The sequence below is a fragment of the Cloeon dipterum genome, chromosome 1 (genome assembly GCF_949628265.1).
Source record: "Cloeon dipterum chromosome 1, ieCloDipt1.1, whole genome shotgun sequence".
In the NCBI taxonomy this organism is placed as follows: Eukaryota; Metazoa; Arthropoda; class Insecta; order Ephemeroptera; family Baetidae; genus Cloeon; species Cloeon dipterum.
This window is the reverse complement of record NC_088786.1, coordinates 31,662,457-31,676,504: the sequence shown is the minus strand read 5'-3', so window position 1 is coordinate 31,676,504 and position 14,048 is coordinate 31,662,457. Positions and strand designations below refer to the sequence as shown.

Here is a 14,048-nt window from a genome sequence, read left to right as displayed (position 1 = left end):
GTGCTTTGTTGATTGCTGCCAGATAATAATTGAGCGCGCGGAGTAAATAAATAAAAGATGACGAAGCAGATCGTGCTATAAAACACTTTGTTCTGCATTTGTGTCCGAGTTAATTTCACTTTGTGAGGGCGTATGCAAATTTCTGTGCCTTCTTTTCGTTTGTTGTTACTGCACCCCAAAATATAAATTTTGATGCCTGGCCCCGCACTGTTCTTGAGCAGTGTACATTTTATTACAAATCGTTTTTTAAATAAAGTCATTTTAGTATTGATTGTATAATCATTTTTAAACAATAGTTTTTTCTATCGCAGAAAAAATATATTTGTAAAAATCACGTGTAATATTTTTAATTTAAAAAATAAGTTTTGATAAAAAATTATCTCTTTGAAATCCAAGATTTCGATTTTAAAATCATGACTCGAACTCAAGGTAAATTTAAATTTTGGATAGCTGGTTTTGAAATTGATGGAGAGAAATATCTCGCACTTGTTATTCTCTCACCTGAACATCAGCATCGACTACTCATTGTCAGGCCTCAAAAGAGCAGAAATGAAATGTAACACCAGAGGATTCTGTGGTGTCTCAGGTTTCTGAGTTGTATTGTATAATCAGGATAGTGAGGATTTATTGAAAATGATTGACAGCTCTGCAATCACAATAAGAGAGTTTTGTACAATGCTATTAAAGGTAAATTCTTGTACAAATTGAAAAGTGAAGTGCCATTTTCTAATTTTTTTACCATGTAAAGATATCAAATATAGCATACATATCCTGAATATTTTTACCAGATAGCTCGAAAGGTTCTGCTTAAAACCAGCCCCCAAAGAGGAGCGTTTATTTTTAAAACTCTTAATTTTAATTAATACATATCTCCGCTCCAAAATTTGAATACTGATATGATTTCTTCAGTATCTATATATAACCTAATGTTCTCAACACGAACCACTTTTCTTGAGTGCAGTATTTTCTCAAAAAAATTCATTTCTGCGGCGCTTTTTCGCTACTTTTCAAATAATATTTTTAATTTTCAACAAAGTTATGCAAAGTTCAAGAGCAAATACAAGCTATATAATATTTATTTTCACAAACTGTAAGGTTTTAATTGTTATTTCGAGCTTATTTTTTGTTGAGTTTGGCAGTGCAACATCCATCAGATAAAAATGTAGGCGTAATTTTTAGATCTGCTGAAAATCGTGGCCAAGCGCAGAGAAAGTGCCAAGTAAGCGAGTTTCGAAAGCAATGCGGCCGAGTGGCAATAAATCATCAGAGCCAATTGGCGAGCAAAATGGTCGCTTTAATAGGATTTCGGACACCTGACACGTTTTCAATGAGAGCATTCTAAGACGGAATAAAGCGTGGCTGGTCTTGCGGCGGCGGCGGCGGCGATTAAAAGCGTGTCCACCACATCTATGAAGAGGCATTGAAAAATTACTGTACACCATCCACCACGATCGTGATAGGTGACCTCGAGTTCCGAGAAAATCCTGCTCCATTCTTTAATGAAGCTGACCGATGTGACGCGAGGGAGTGAAAATATTTCGAGTATGCGTGACAGAGACGCGGCGCGAGGAATTTGAGCTTAATAATATTAAAGAGAGCATATTATCAGCTCGGAGATATTATCTTCTCTTTCTAGCTCGGTGAGCCAACTCCCCCGCACCGGCCGCGCGCTGCAAAGAGCAAGGTGCCTGCCTGATTGCGAGTTGGCCTGCAAAACAGGTCGGGTGTGGTCGCGCCGGTCACTCGCGCGCACGCGAGGCTGGCGCCCTGGCCACGCCGCGGCCGCCGCGCCGAGAAGCACCAACGACCTCTCGCATATTAGCAGGTCACCCGTCCGAACCGACCGACCGACCGACCATTGTGGCCGCGATTAACGGTGTAATCAGGTGCACTCCGCAAGGAATCGCTCCCAAAAGATGCTGGCGCGCCACGCCCCCGCACTACGGGGGAGTCCGCGCACTTAACACGTCGGCCTCTGCAGATAGATGTAACTTTAAATGATACACACTTTGGAGCTTAAGTATATGTAGAATGAACTTGGCCGAAACGTTTTTACTGTTGAGGAAAATCAGTTCGCTTTTCGATGTTAGTTCTGGGAATTACCGGCAATTAATGAATTCATGCGGAAGAAAACAACTTCAAATCTTCAAAAAGGTTATTGCGTTGAAGCACCCTTTTACCCTTCAGTACTTAACGAAAGGTCAAGATTACAGTCTTACAGCATGCAGCTTTTTGCAATTATGGAAATTAGTATTTGACATTTAGGGGGGAAATATTAAAAAATTAATGTTTTTTTTTAATATGGAATTTTCCAAAAACAAACAAATTTTACTCTTCCCACGTTTGATCATAAAAACATTTGGAAATTGTTTCAAAAGAAAATACCCGGAATTTTCAGAAAACAACCTTTAACCTTAAACAATGACCTTTAGTTTTTAGTTTTCATTCGATCGTGCTTGACGCGATAAATTTAATTCAATGCTCATACCCTTTTTCTGTTGAACTGCTTCATAGCAATTGATTTTACACCCTCAAAATTTTCCAAACGTGTCCCATAAAACCCGCAAAATTAATAGATTTTTAAAAAGCATCATCTCTCAAATAATGTGATGTAATTAGCGTAAAATAGACTAAACATGTTTTTTATAATAATTTTATGAAAATTTAAAATTTTATCTTAAATTAATTTAAAATGTTATATTTCTGTATTTCATAAATTTTTATTTATTAAACATTGTTATTTAAATATTTATTTAGTTTTTGTCTTATTTAATTAGAAAATTAATGTATAATAAAGATTTACAATTATTTAAAAATATTTCAATTAAATGCTCCTCATTGGAACCACTATTGTGTCAAAGATACATTCTTATTACGTGATATTGAGAAAGTTCGGCCTGTATATTCACAATTACCTAGATAAAATCATAATCTAAACCTAAATAAATAGCATGCCAATTAGGTCTTCTATATTCAAAGCATATTTTGGCAGTAAGTGTCGTACAAAAATATTTTAAATTATATTGCTTACTCGATCTGTGATTTAAAACATTGCGTGATTGTGGCTAAGTGCGGCGAAAGTTTGTTCTTCTAATTTATCGGTTTTTGCGGTATTTTATTCAGATAACCCTCTATAGCATTATTTTTCAACTAAATCATATTTGCTGATTTGATATTTCAAGCATGCTTTATTTGAAATCTTTATATTCTGTCTTAAAATCGAAATTAAAACAGCGTTAAAGTCATGCAGATTACAATAAAATTAAACAATTTTGTATGTCTTAGCGAGATGGTCAATTTAAAAATTGTGTTGGGAACATTTGCTGAGCGTGGATCACACGTGGAGCTTTTAACTTGCCGTGCGGAGAGTAGCATTGCAGTAGGCATTTGCAAGCATTATTAATTAAGCTGAGATGCTCACCTACTCATTATGCTATTAAAGAAAGCAAGTGACCAGGCGTGCGGTGCGGCAAATATAAATTGCGGCTCATAATTCATTAGACGAGTGGCTGCGAGATCAACGTGAGCGTGTGTGACAATGTAATTATTTTCTGCCAAGCAAGAGTTATTGCCGCCACGCAATAAAGTAACACCACCGCTCATAAAACGTATAATAAGCCGCAGAAAAATTGCTACTCTCGAAGGTACACACGCATTTTTTGCTTCCTCGCCGAGCCAGCCTCCTTTTAATAAGATAAAAATTACACTTGAGAGCAAATTAGAACGTGGCCGGTCGAATTATTAACACTCGCAATGAAGACGTTCGAGACGCTGAGTAATTGGCTCCCCCTTTTTTCGCTTCCTCGGCAAATCGTGAGGGGCCTATCTCCGAAGTTATATTTCAGGTTCTTTGCAAATAATGACGACTGTGATTGCCGATAACAGTCGATTAAAAATTTAATTTTTTTAACAGTTATCTTGTGTAGATCCCCCAACCATCAACGTTCATTGCATCGTTAAAAATTATTTGAAATAATTGAAACAGGGATTTTAAATATAACATGTTATATTAGAAAAAGGTTTGTTAAAATGTTAACTTTTCATTTGATCTAAATAAAAAAATCATTAAACGTGAATTCGTGAGACCATGTTGAATGAAAAAATCTAGCTAGCGTTCCAAAAGAAAATCCTTTTTCTCACTAACACGTCTTGCGCAATCTGATATTTTGTTGCTAGTGATTTATCCCGTCTAAGAGGTTTGACAATCAAACAGAATTATTCTCCTGGCTGAAAAAGCATTTCTTGGGTGGCGAGAAAATTTATATTTACGCAACAAATCATTTCGAAACATAAAAATCGGGTAACACGGCCTGTATTCAACTCTTCGCTAATCAGCCATAGGCGTTGCGATAAATTTAAGTGCGCGACAATCCCCCTCGCTCGGAAATCGCCGCGCTCGGTTTAATTAATATTAATGGCGGCAGGCCGGAGAATTTGTCAGCGCATGTCTCGTCGCAGAGACGCTGTTCAGATTTGCATCGCGAATAAACACACCGCAAACATGCAGCGGCGGTGTCATTCGCCCAGCCCGACCGACAAGCTATAATATTGCTGCGGCTGACAATGAGAGTGAGGCGCACGTAAGTAATGGGGCAGCGCGCAGCCGGTGCAGCGCGCGAGTGCAAGCGCCTCGTAATTCCAATGCCGCCGCCGCAGCCGCAGCCGCCGCCGCGCTAAATTACCCGCACACGGCTGCATTTTATAAACATCGTCGTTTGTGGTCGGTGACTACGTTAAGCTAATGAATAATCGCGCCGGTCATACTCTCCCACTTTGTTTTGCTGCAAAATGCATGGAAATAAATCTGAATTAAAAGACATCAGCAGAAGGTTCTTTGGAAGAATGTTTATGCTATAAAAAATGCGTTACCTTTAATTTCTCCATTTAAATTAAATGCAGCTGTTTTATTTTCCTTATTTCTACTGCTTAACTACTTTCGGATGCTTATTGAAGCCCAATTGTTATACTCATTTGGGGCACAAATTAGATAGTTACCTACTCTCATTATTACTTTTTAACCAATCCGTATCGTTAAATATTGATCTGATTGCAAAAATCAATGTTGAACTATTTTATTCATTTGAAAAATACAACAATTCTTCAATAATATTAAAATTCATATTTGCCTCATTTTGTCTAGTGCATGTATATTGGTTTTTATTTTTTTTTTCATCAAGAAAATTTATTTTATATACTACTAAAAATATATTTGAGCAATTCGGGGATCTAATGCTGGCTGCCCAATGTCAGAGATGGCAAAAGATGGTTTGTTAAGGAACTCAACTGCCTGGGAGGCGCACTAACGCGACTCGCCGTTTGCTGGTTTTCGCATCTTTCCAATGCCTGGCGTTTCAATCAAAGAACTCGATGCGGGGAGGCAAAAAGATGGCCACATTGGGCCCAAGCTCCTCTGCAGCACTCGGACCCCATGTTATCCGCTCAGCGGTGTTATTGGAACCCGGTGAGCTCATAACCCACGGGATGTGCTGATGAGAGATTAAATAAAGATTTTTTTCCAATTAAGTTACTCAGCACAGTCATAATCAACGCAACTGTACTGCGTTCTCTTTATCAAATGTTTGCAAACCCTATCTGGATTTACAAATTTTTTTAATTTGCGCACAAATCTTATCATATTAGAGCTGAAGTAGATTTTAACGATTTATACTAGCCCATTAACACGAATATATTATCAGTTATCTACAATGTTACAATTTGAAATGATAAGAATTATTTTTTCTTGATCCTGTTTTTAGTCAAGTAGCACCAGCGATCCGAACATGGCGGCATCTTCTAGCGTAGTTTTTCTAGTTTTTCTTCAGGTATAAACACAATAAATTTGAATTTGCACTCGCACTTTCTATAGGGAAGGCATTCTTATACAACACAAACTAACTTGAGAGATTATATAAATATGAAATCTGGAAATATTTTTGTAAACCGATGCTTGCTAGATATGCTCAGAAAATTTGATTTTTGAGATTGCCTTTCCTAGTAAGTGGGAGTAATTTATTTTAAGAAGTGAATGGTGAATGACAAAGAAGTGATGTTTCCTCAATAATCTGTGGTGAACACACATCTAGGTATTGCTGCACAATTACGATGTTTCTTTGAATCGGTAGTGGTGATAGCGCCACTTGGATGTGTGTCACAACAAATCGTTTATGTATAATTATTTACCAATTTAATTTTTTAAGTGTCTCTTCTTGACGGTTGATGGATTGAATTTAACAATCGAAGACACTTTATATTATCTGGAAACAAATATACGGGTAAGCAATTCAGAGAGAAGTTTATACCATCGTTATAATACCGGCAGGCTCTGTTTTAGCTTACCTGGAATGACGCAAAGGCTGAATGCTCTAATAAAGACATGACTTTAGTTTCCTTTGAAACCCTAGATGAATTTCGGATCGTCACTGAATATTTACACGGAACAAGTACATACGCTAGAAATATTTCGGCCAATTCTCTAGCAAACTATTTAACGTTTTTAACACAGGATATGATCTTCTGTGGATTTGGACTGGTGGAAGATCGGTGGCTCAAGGCTGGGAATGGGACTCGGGAGAGCCTTTTTACGCCAATCAATCCGCTTGGGGAGAATTTCAGCCAAATAAGCAGATGAGCTGCATAAATTTTTCTGGAAGCTACAGCGCCTGGGATGACGACGATTGCACTTACAACCTGGCATACATGTGCGAAGAAATCCACTACGAGCAGACAACTACAACAACAGAAGAAACCACAGAAACTACCACAAATAGCGGAACGACCGAAAATAGCGGAACGACCGGAAATAGCGGAACGACCGAAAATAGCGGAACGACCGAAGACACCACAACGACTACCGGATCCATCGACCTCTAGGTCAATAGGAATCTCCAGCAGACGAAGGATTAACATTGTTTAATTACCTTAAAATCATGCTTGTGTCTGAGATCGACAATAGTAATAAAAAATCAAGAAGTACACGTCTCACACAAGTCCTTATTTATTTTGGCCATCAGTAATTAAATGAGAGCTCCGTATTTTGTTTTATTTATATTCTATATTGAAACATAACAATACAAATATTGATCAAGAGTATGTACAATCAAATATAGATATTAAATTTATACGGAAACCAAGCCAAGGGAAGGGAAAATCCTATGACTGTCATTTGATGCCTAACCACAGACACAAAAAGCTAATGAACCAGAAAGTGGTGATTCAGTGCACAAATTTTGCTGCGAGTCAGTTGTAAGTACGGTTTTCCTTATTTTAAGCTTAAATCATTGGCTTGGAATTGACGATTAATTGATAATTGTTAATCAAATAGTTAGTTCTCATATCTTATACCAATGTCTCTCACAAAACGTTGTAATCACATCTGGTTTAAAGTTGTACATCCCTTTTTGCATGGTGCAATTAATTAATATATCAAAATCCCAAATATTTAAAAATTTGCGATTTGATCAAACTTCCACCTTCCAGCGTTCCATACTCTTTTTTGCCTCCGTGCAGAAGGAATATGTTAACGTCGCAGAGCAGGATGTTTTTGCTGTCACTTCTGGTAATATTTCAAACGTATTTCCTCTCCGTTGGTTACTAAAAGTGCTAATGTTTTCTTTTCAAGTGTCTCTACAGTGCAGTGGATGGCGCCTATTATATAATCGACGGAACTTCCTACTATTTGGAAGAAAATATAAAGGTGATAAAAATCAACATCTATTTTCCAGCATTTAAAAATATAATTCCTCTGTTTCAGGTCCCGTGGGACGAGGCATTGTCAGATTGCCAGAATAGATCAATGACTTTAGCTTCGTTTGAAACTCGGCGTGAATTTGAAAAAGTTGTACAGTTTTTGTATTATTCAGGTATGTAGTTCAATGTTTTCATTAATCATTCCCAGCTACAATTCATTATGTGTAGTACACGATCTTTTGTGGATATGGACCGGGGGACACCGAACGGCTAATTCTTCATCGTGGAACTGGGATGCAGGCTCGTCAATCACTGAATTTCACTGGGCAGAATTTCAGCCAAATTTGCCGCAAGACGAGGATGCGTGCATCAATTTTTGCGGTTTGTACAAAGCCTGGGATGACGACGAATGTCTTTTGCAACTGTCTTACATGTGTGAAGAAGTCCATGAAAATGAAATAACGGTGATTCGGCCAAAGGATAACAGAATGAACCACTGATCCGACTGGATCGCCAGAGGGAGGATGACTAAATTTACTAAATTGAGTTCTGCAAAAATTAAAAAAAAACTTAGAAATCTATTTTAAGCTGGATTTCAATTAATTTGTGGAAATTTGTTTGGATTAAACTCATTAAAACTGCTTTTGATCTGTTTCATTTAAGGATGCGAAATAAACCACTTGAAAATTAAAATAGGTGCCCTTTTAAAAATGCAAATAGTCATTTAATAGGTTTGAGCGTGGTTGTATTAACTTTCACGTTCAAATGGAAATTATTAACGTATTTCCCGATTCCCATTCAGTCATTTAAATGTTAAAGATGCGTCCGTCAGCGTATGGCAGGCAAGCCGGCTTGGCGCGTGGCTCCGCTTTTTTGCCTTCTGCGAGGCATGTATACGACGCCTGCTTCTGCCGCTGCTTAATGAGGCAACGGCCACACCTCGCGGATTGTAATATACGCTTTGACCCGAACACACTTGCTTGCCAACTCTCCTCTGCGCATTGTTGCCCTAGCCCCGCGGAAAGAGATTCAGGATTTATGCGCTCACTCCAGCAACAGCCGAAACAAATTGGCGCCTCTGGAACTGTGCACTTCTCAGTTGGGCTGCTTTTGTTTTGAAAAAAAAGGGGAAGGCTTGATTCATGGTTGTTTTCTCCGAGCACTCGTGCCGCGTGCATTTATAATTTCACACTTTTTTAAACTGTATAGCTGTGAAAGACGTGTGTATTACTTCTTGTCCTGTTAGTCCTGTTTCAGCGAGAACGCTTCTGCGCGAGAAGGAGGATTTAATTTTAAAATTTAACGAAAGTCAAAACCAGTTAACGCTAGTCTCGTGTACTTGGTATTTAATGTTAATTCTTTTGATTTGAGGTCTTAGGGTTTTGATGAGGCAGGTCACAAGGAAAGATGTTATTTTCATTAAAAATAATTATTATTGCCATAGACTTGTGTTAATCTTTTTTAAATTTAAAATGTAGCTGACCTTCAGTAATTTATCCAAATTATAAATTAGACATTTGTTGTGATGGTAAGAAAATGAAACTGTCTAAATTTTTCTCATCTATAATTTTTGGACATTGAAACATATACACCTGCTTTCTTTGTCAGCGGATTTCAGATTTATTTCTAGAATAAACAAACTGCCATCTAAGATTTCATCCATCTCATTTAAAGTTCTCTCGGTGGAATATAACCCCGTATGATTAACTTGCCAATCTAGTATGAGTATGAGTGAGCACTTTGTACACTTGTCTAATCTGCGGCACGAGATTAGAGCAATCCATCTAGCACCGCGCATATATTGCTGACACGACCCTCGCTGAGGACATTAATCAGTGAAATCCTCTAATAAATATTCGAATCACTCCCACATTGGAACTCGAGCGGCCGCTAGGCATATTTCAAAAGTCAAAGAGCGGCCAATTAAATTCCGAAGCCGGCCGCAGATAAATGTCAAGGGCGGCGGAGGCGCTGAGCACTAAATGGAAATGCCACACACATCGATTATATAGATCTCTCATTCACTCCTCTGGCGGACGATCCAATAAAAGGAGCATGCACACACTCGCACACTCACACAATAAAATAATATAACCTCGACGTCTAATGCATATCATTGCCAGCTAATTAACAAAAAGGAAAGTCGTGGAAAAAAGCAATAAGCGGCAGCCTTATTCAAATGAGCCTGCCGCGAAGGTGGGAGTCTAGTTGCGAAAATATGGCAGCCGGCAATACATCACGCGGCACTACCTCTTTTTCCACCGCGCAAAGCGCAGGAATCTCGGCGCTTGTGATTATCATTATTATTATTATTATTATTTGAACTCACGACCGAGCAAGTGTGCAGAGTGAAGTTTAGCGGGCGTGGCGGCCCGACCGGCCGGGCTATGTGCTAATAATTATTTTCAAATAACTACTTATTACCACGCGCTGGCTGGCGCGAGCCGCAATTCCAATTCGTGATCATACACTTGTTGCACACGCACGCTTTTCGCCTTGCGCTTGACTCGCACCTATACACACTGCAAGCGCGTTGACATGATTTATTTCTCCTTCCAGTCGCGTGTGTCCAACATTTCGGACCGCGTTGGCGTTTTGTCTTGCTTTACGAGGGGGTATTATTTTGTATTTGTAAGTGCAGATTTGGTTTCGTCTCTTGCGCGAAATGTTGATTGCTCGCTAGTTTGGGCTTGGCACTTCGGTGTACACTTTTATTGCTTTTTGAAAGGTGTGTGTTCTTTGGAATGAGACATGTCGTCTCGTGTCTTGCTAAGCACCTATTAATCGAGGTTAGTTCCGTCTTCATTTGAGAAAATGCTGGTCCTGTAACTATTTCAATCAGATAAAATTTTGCACAAACTGTAAAAGATTCGAAAATTATATTTTACTGCGTCTGCAGTAACTTGAGTCGATCAACGATGAATTATAAATAAATTTATCGGACAGCTATTTAATTGCAAAATTCCCACTATTTTCATTTTAAAGGTCTGAAGAACAAACACATTCAAATTTGAATTTCCTTCCAACTTTTTCTATTTTCCCAAAAGTTAAATATTTTGTATAATTTCTAAGTTTATGGAAATTCGGGATTTTCATTTTACGTTTTACATTGATCATTTTACTAAGATCAAAATTTTTAGAGTGCATTTAATCCGGGGCAATCTTCGCCCATAAAGCGAAAAAATGGATGCTATTTCACCGTCGCAATCTCTGGCGAAAATGCCAACAAGTTGAATTTTAAGGCAATTTTTATGTTAGCGTTGCCATTGAAAAGAAAGAGCCTTGCCCGAATTTGAATAATCGCTGGATGCCTACGTCTCAATTTGAATTATGCTGCAGCTCCAATAAAAGCGTCGTAAAATTAAGCCGAATCGGCCGTAGAAGCAAGTCGTAAAAATTGCTCAGCAAACGCTCTCATTACTCCTGCATTGTTCGAAGGAGCAAGGAACACACGGGGTCTGCCGCAACCAGTTCAAAAAAGCCGCATTTCGCCGGGCTGGCTGCCAAACGGTCCAATATTTCGCCTCTTCCAGCTGACTGGGTCCGCCGGTGTGTGGTGGTCTGTAATCATAATAAATATAACGACGAGAGAAACTAGTCGGGGCTGTGAAAAATTGTTCACTAATCGTAGCCATGCACTTAATTTCAACAATTTTGCGAGCGAAAGTATGCTTTATAAAGGGCTTCAATAATTGAGACAATTTTTGTTGCGAAAAGAGAGCATTGAAGTTTTTGCACACGGATATTTCGAATTTTTCGTTACGATATTTTTACAATTGTTAGAAAAACAAAGTTGTAGAACCCTCTGATTTCACCAGACCAAAGTTTATCAAGAGAAGCCCGAATTCGAATTCTCTGATTTCTTGTGTTTTTCACTCCCCTGAGGTGCGTGTGGAGCGTAAGCGTTTTCTGATTGCACGACTCGCCTTACATATTATCTCCTTTCGCTGGGTTTGATTTACAAAGGCAAAAAGGTCTGAAAGAAGATATCACTCGGCGCGTAAGGAGCGCAAAAAAGGTCGGAATGCGGTCGAGAATTTGCGCGGCCGGTCGGCCGAGCATAATGAACTTCCTCTTGAATTATATCTGGCATCAATCCACGCCACCCATCGTCATCAAAAAGCGAGCGTAATGAATATCAATTGATAAACTAAATGGAGTAATGACTTAATTATACATGTCACGCGGCGGCCGTGATCATATCTGCCGGCTCTTATACTATATACACTTCTCGTCCGCTCCGATGGAGATTTACATGTGTTTTTCTGCATCCTCTCGTCGCTGCTCTCGTGCATGAGTGAAGAGTCGTCCTGCCCGCCGACACACACACACACACACTGTTGCTTTTTTATCAGCTCGCCCGGCTAATTGGAGCTGGCAACTCGTTTTTTATTCCTCCTGCCGTATAATTATTGCCTTTTCAAATGTGATTGTGAGGCGCGTGGGACGTGTAGAGTGGCTGATGACCGTCGGTAGGCGCACTGCTGCGCTTTCGCGTGAAATTCTGAGTCTCGTTGGAAAGGTCACGTATATCGGGTTTCGCAAAGACACCGCGCTCTCGACTGCTCACGTACTTTCGATTCCTACAGGTTGATCAAACGGAAAATCTGAACTTCATTTCAGATATTTGTAACGCATTTATTCTAACGAGGAAACTCTTCGGATGATGATACTGATAAGTTCTGACGAGAAGCAAACTTATTCAATTTTTGCAAAGAGCATGAAACAAACTATGAAGCGAATTAAATTATAGATTTTTACAGAAAGTTAAAAACTCTCCGGCGATGGATTTTTTTATAAAACATAATTGCAACTAACCAAATTGCACTTTAAAGTAAATTATGAGAAAATCTAAAAGTTTCTTCTGCTTTACTTGACTTTAGATTAAAATCATATCAAGGCTACACACATTCAATTATTATTGCTACTTTTGTAAGGAATTCTAAGAGATCCCCTGTCAGAATAAATTAAATCTCAATTAAATTTTTGCATGTTCTCGCGCAATTAATCGCGTTGCCGACACAATTTATGGAGTGCATGCTGATTAAATCTTTAATTAAACGATATTAAAAAAATTTAATTCACAAACAGCTCTTTCTTTCGTTTCAAGTGTGAGAAACATTTTAATCGCTCACACCACACGAAACAAACAAGTGTCGCAACCAAAGAAAGTCGTTAATAATTTAACAATGCGCGTTCGATATCGAAACCGAGCAAAATTAATTGAAAATAAATCTTTGGTCACGCATAGTAGGTGCGGAATGAATGCTAAAGCTGCGGTGCGCTAATACAATTTCACTTGCTCGGGTCGAAGTTCGCGCGCTCGAATTAATTAGTACACGTTCGGCACGTGGTTTCAAAACTGACGTTAATTTGCGGCGAATGACTCTGCACCAGCGCGAATCCACCTGGCCGCGAGAGAGGAGAGCGAGAGCCTCATTATTTCGGGCGAGAGAGGAAAAGAATGTTTGGCAATAGCGGCGAGTACGGCACGCCTACTAGACTCGCAAATTGCATTAGCACCAGCCGGCCGCGCGAGCGACCGACCGACCGACCGACACCCGCACCAAACGAACCATCTGACCGACAGCAATAAACTTAAATATTGGACAGCAAGGACCGCACCCTAATGGCCAGCTTTGCATGAAATATTTCAAATGAATGTACCGCAACAAAGTAGCTGAGGGGAATTCCACGCGAACGCTTCGCCGTAATTAATAATGGTTTAGGTTGAAACAGTTTTCTAAATATTTTATATTTTATTAACACACTATAAGAGCTTGGCTTGGGGAAAGCTCAGAAATGCACAACCTGACAGGTCGAAATTTTGTAGAACCTGTATAAGTGTTAAAAGATGTGCCATTTGGTGAAATGGCACTCGTGCAAGAAAATTAAATGTTCCAAGGGCTTTATTACACGAAATTCACTTTGTAATATCTCTTTTTGCTAGGTGATTAATTGATTAATAAACTATCTATGAAAATTAAAAAGGGATGATTGCTCTACCTCTGGTTTTATTGCGAAAATATTTTTTATGCTTTCTAAAATAGCATAGAGGTATTTTTAGACTCGAATGAAAAAATTTTAATCAGCAACTTTTCATATGAAACTATAAAACCCACTGTTTCAGCGCCCGTAAAAATCACGTTTTTAAAACTGTCGCTGTGAATATCTCTAAAACGAAAAAATATTAAAGTTGGAACATTTTTCATGAGCACTGCGTCGAAAACAAATCAACCCTGTGATACCTGGCGGTGATTCGAAGAATTCGGCCTAATTTTAGTGACCTATTACATTACTTTGAATCTAGTTTGGATTTCAAATGGCACTGAGTTTGTTCCTTTTGCATTTCTGGAAGCCTA

General features: G+C 38.8%; 2 protein-coding genes across 2 annotated transcripts; both read left to right on the top strand.

Annotated features, from left to right (window-relative positions):
* The first annotated feature begins 5,362 nt into the window (after positions 1-5,362).
* Positions 5,363-6,974, top strand: LOC135948352 (lectin subunit alpha-like). Its single transcript, XM_065497577.1, has 4 exons — positions 5,363-5,822; positions 6,198-6,272; positions 6,332-6,440; positions 6,503-6,974. Exons 1-4 carry the CDS (start codon positions 5,781-5,783, stop codon positions 6,868-6,870), a joined length of 594 nt encoding a protein of 197 aa, XP_065353649.1. The 5' UTR covers positions 5,363-5,780; the 3' UTR covers positions 6,871-6,974.
* A 490-nt stretch (positions 6,975-7,464) lies between these two features.
* Positions 7,465-8,235, top strand: LOC135948443 (lectin subunit alpha-like). The gene is made up of 4 exons (XM_065497733.1): positions 7,465-7,555; positions 7,619-7,693; positions 7,751-7,859; positions 7,915-8,235. Exons 1-4 carry the CDS (start codon positions 7,514-7,516, stop codon positions 8,184-8,186), a joined length of 498 nt encoding a protein of 165 aa, XP_065353805.1. The 5' UTR covers positions 7,465-7,513; the 3' UTR covers positions 8,187-8,235.
* Positions 8,236-14,048: the final 5,813 nt, after the last annotated feature.

Excerpts from the sequence above, each read along its gene's own strand:
- LOC135948352 (XM_065497577.1), top strand. The coding sequence starts at position 5,781 with ATGGCGGCATCTTCTAGCGTAGTTTTTCTAGTTTTTCTTCAG. Across the intron at positions 6,273-6,331 it reads ATCTGGAAACAAATATACGG|CTTACCTGGAATGACGCAAA; the intron begins GTAAGCAATTCA and ends GCTCTGTTTTAG. Across the intron at positions 6,441-6,502 it reads TGAATATTTACACGGAACAA|GATATGATCTTCTGTGGATT; the intron begins GTACATACGCTA and ends TTTTTAACACAG.
- LOC135948443 (XM_065497733.1), top strand. The coding sequence starts at position 7,514 with ATGTTAACGTCGCAGAGCAGGATGTTTTTGCTGTCACTTCTG. Across the intron at positions 7,694-7,750 it reads ATTTGGAAGAAAATATAAAG|GTCCCGTGGGACGAGGCATT; the intron begins GTGATAAAAATC and ends CCTCTGTTTCAG. Across the intron at positions 7,860-7,914 it reads ACAGTTTTTGTATTATTCAG|TACACGATCTTTTGTGGATA; the intron begins GTATGTAGTTCA and ends CATTATGTGTAG.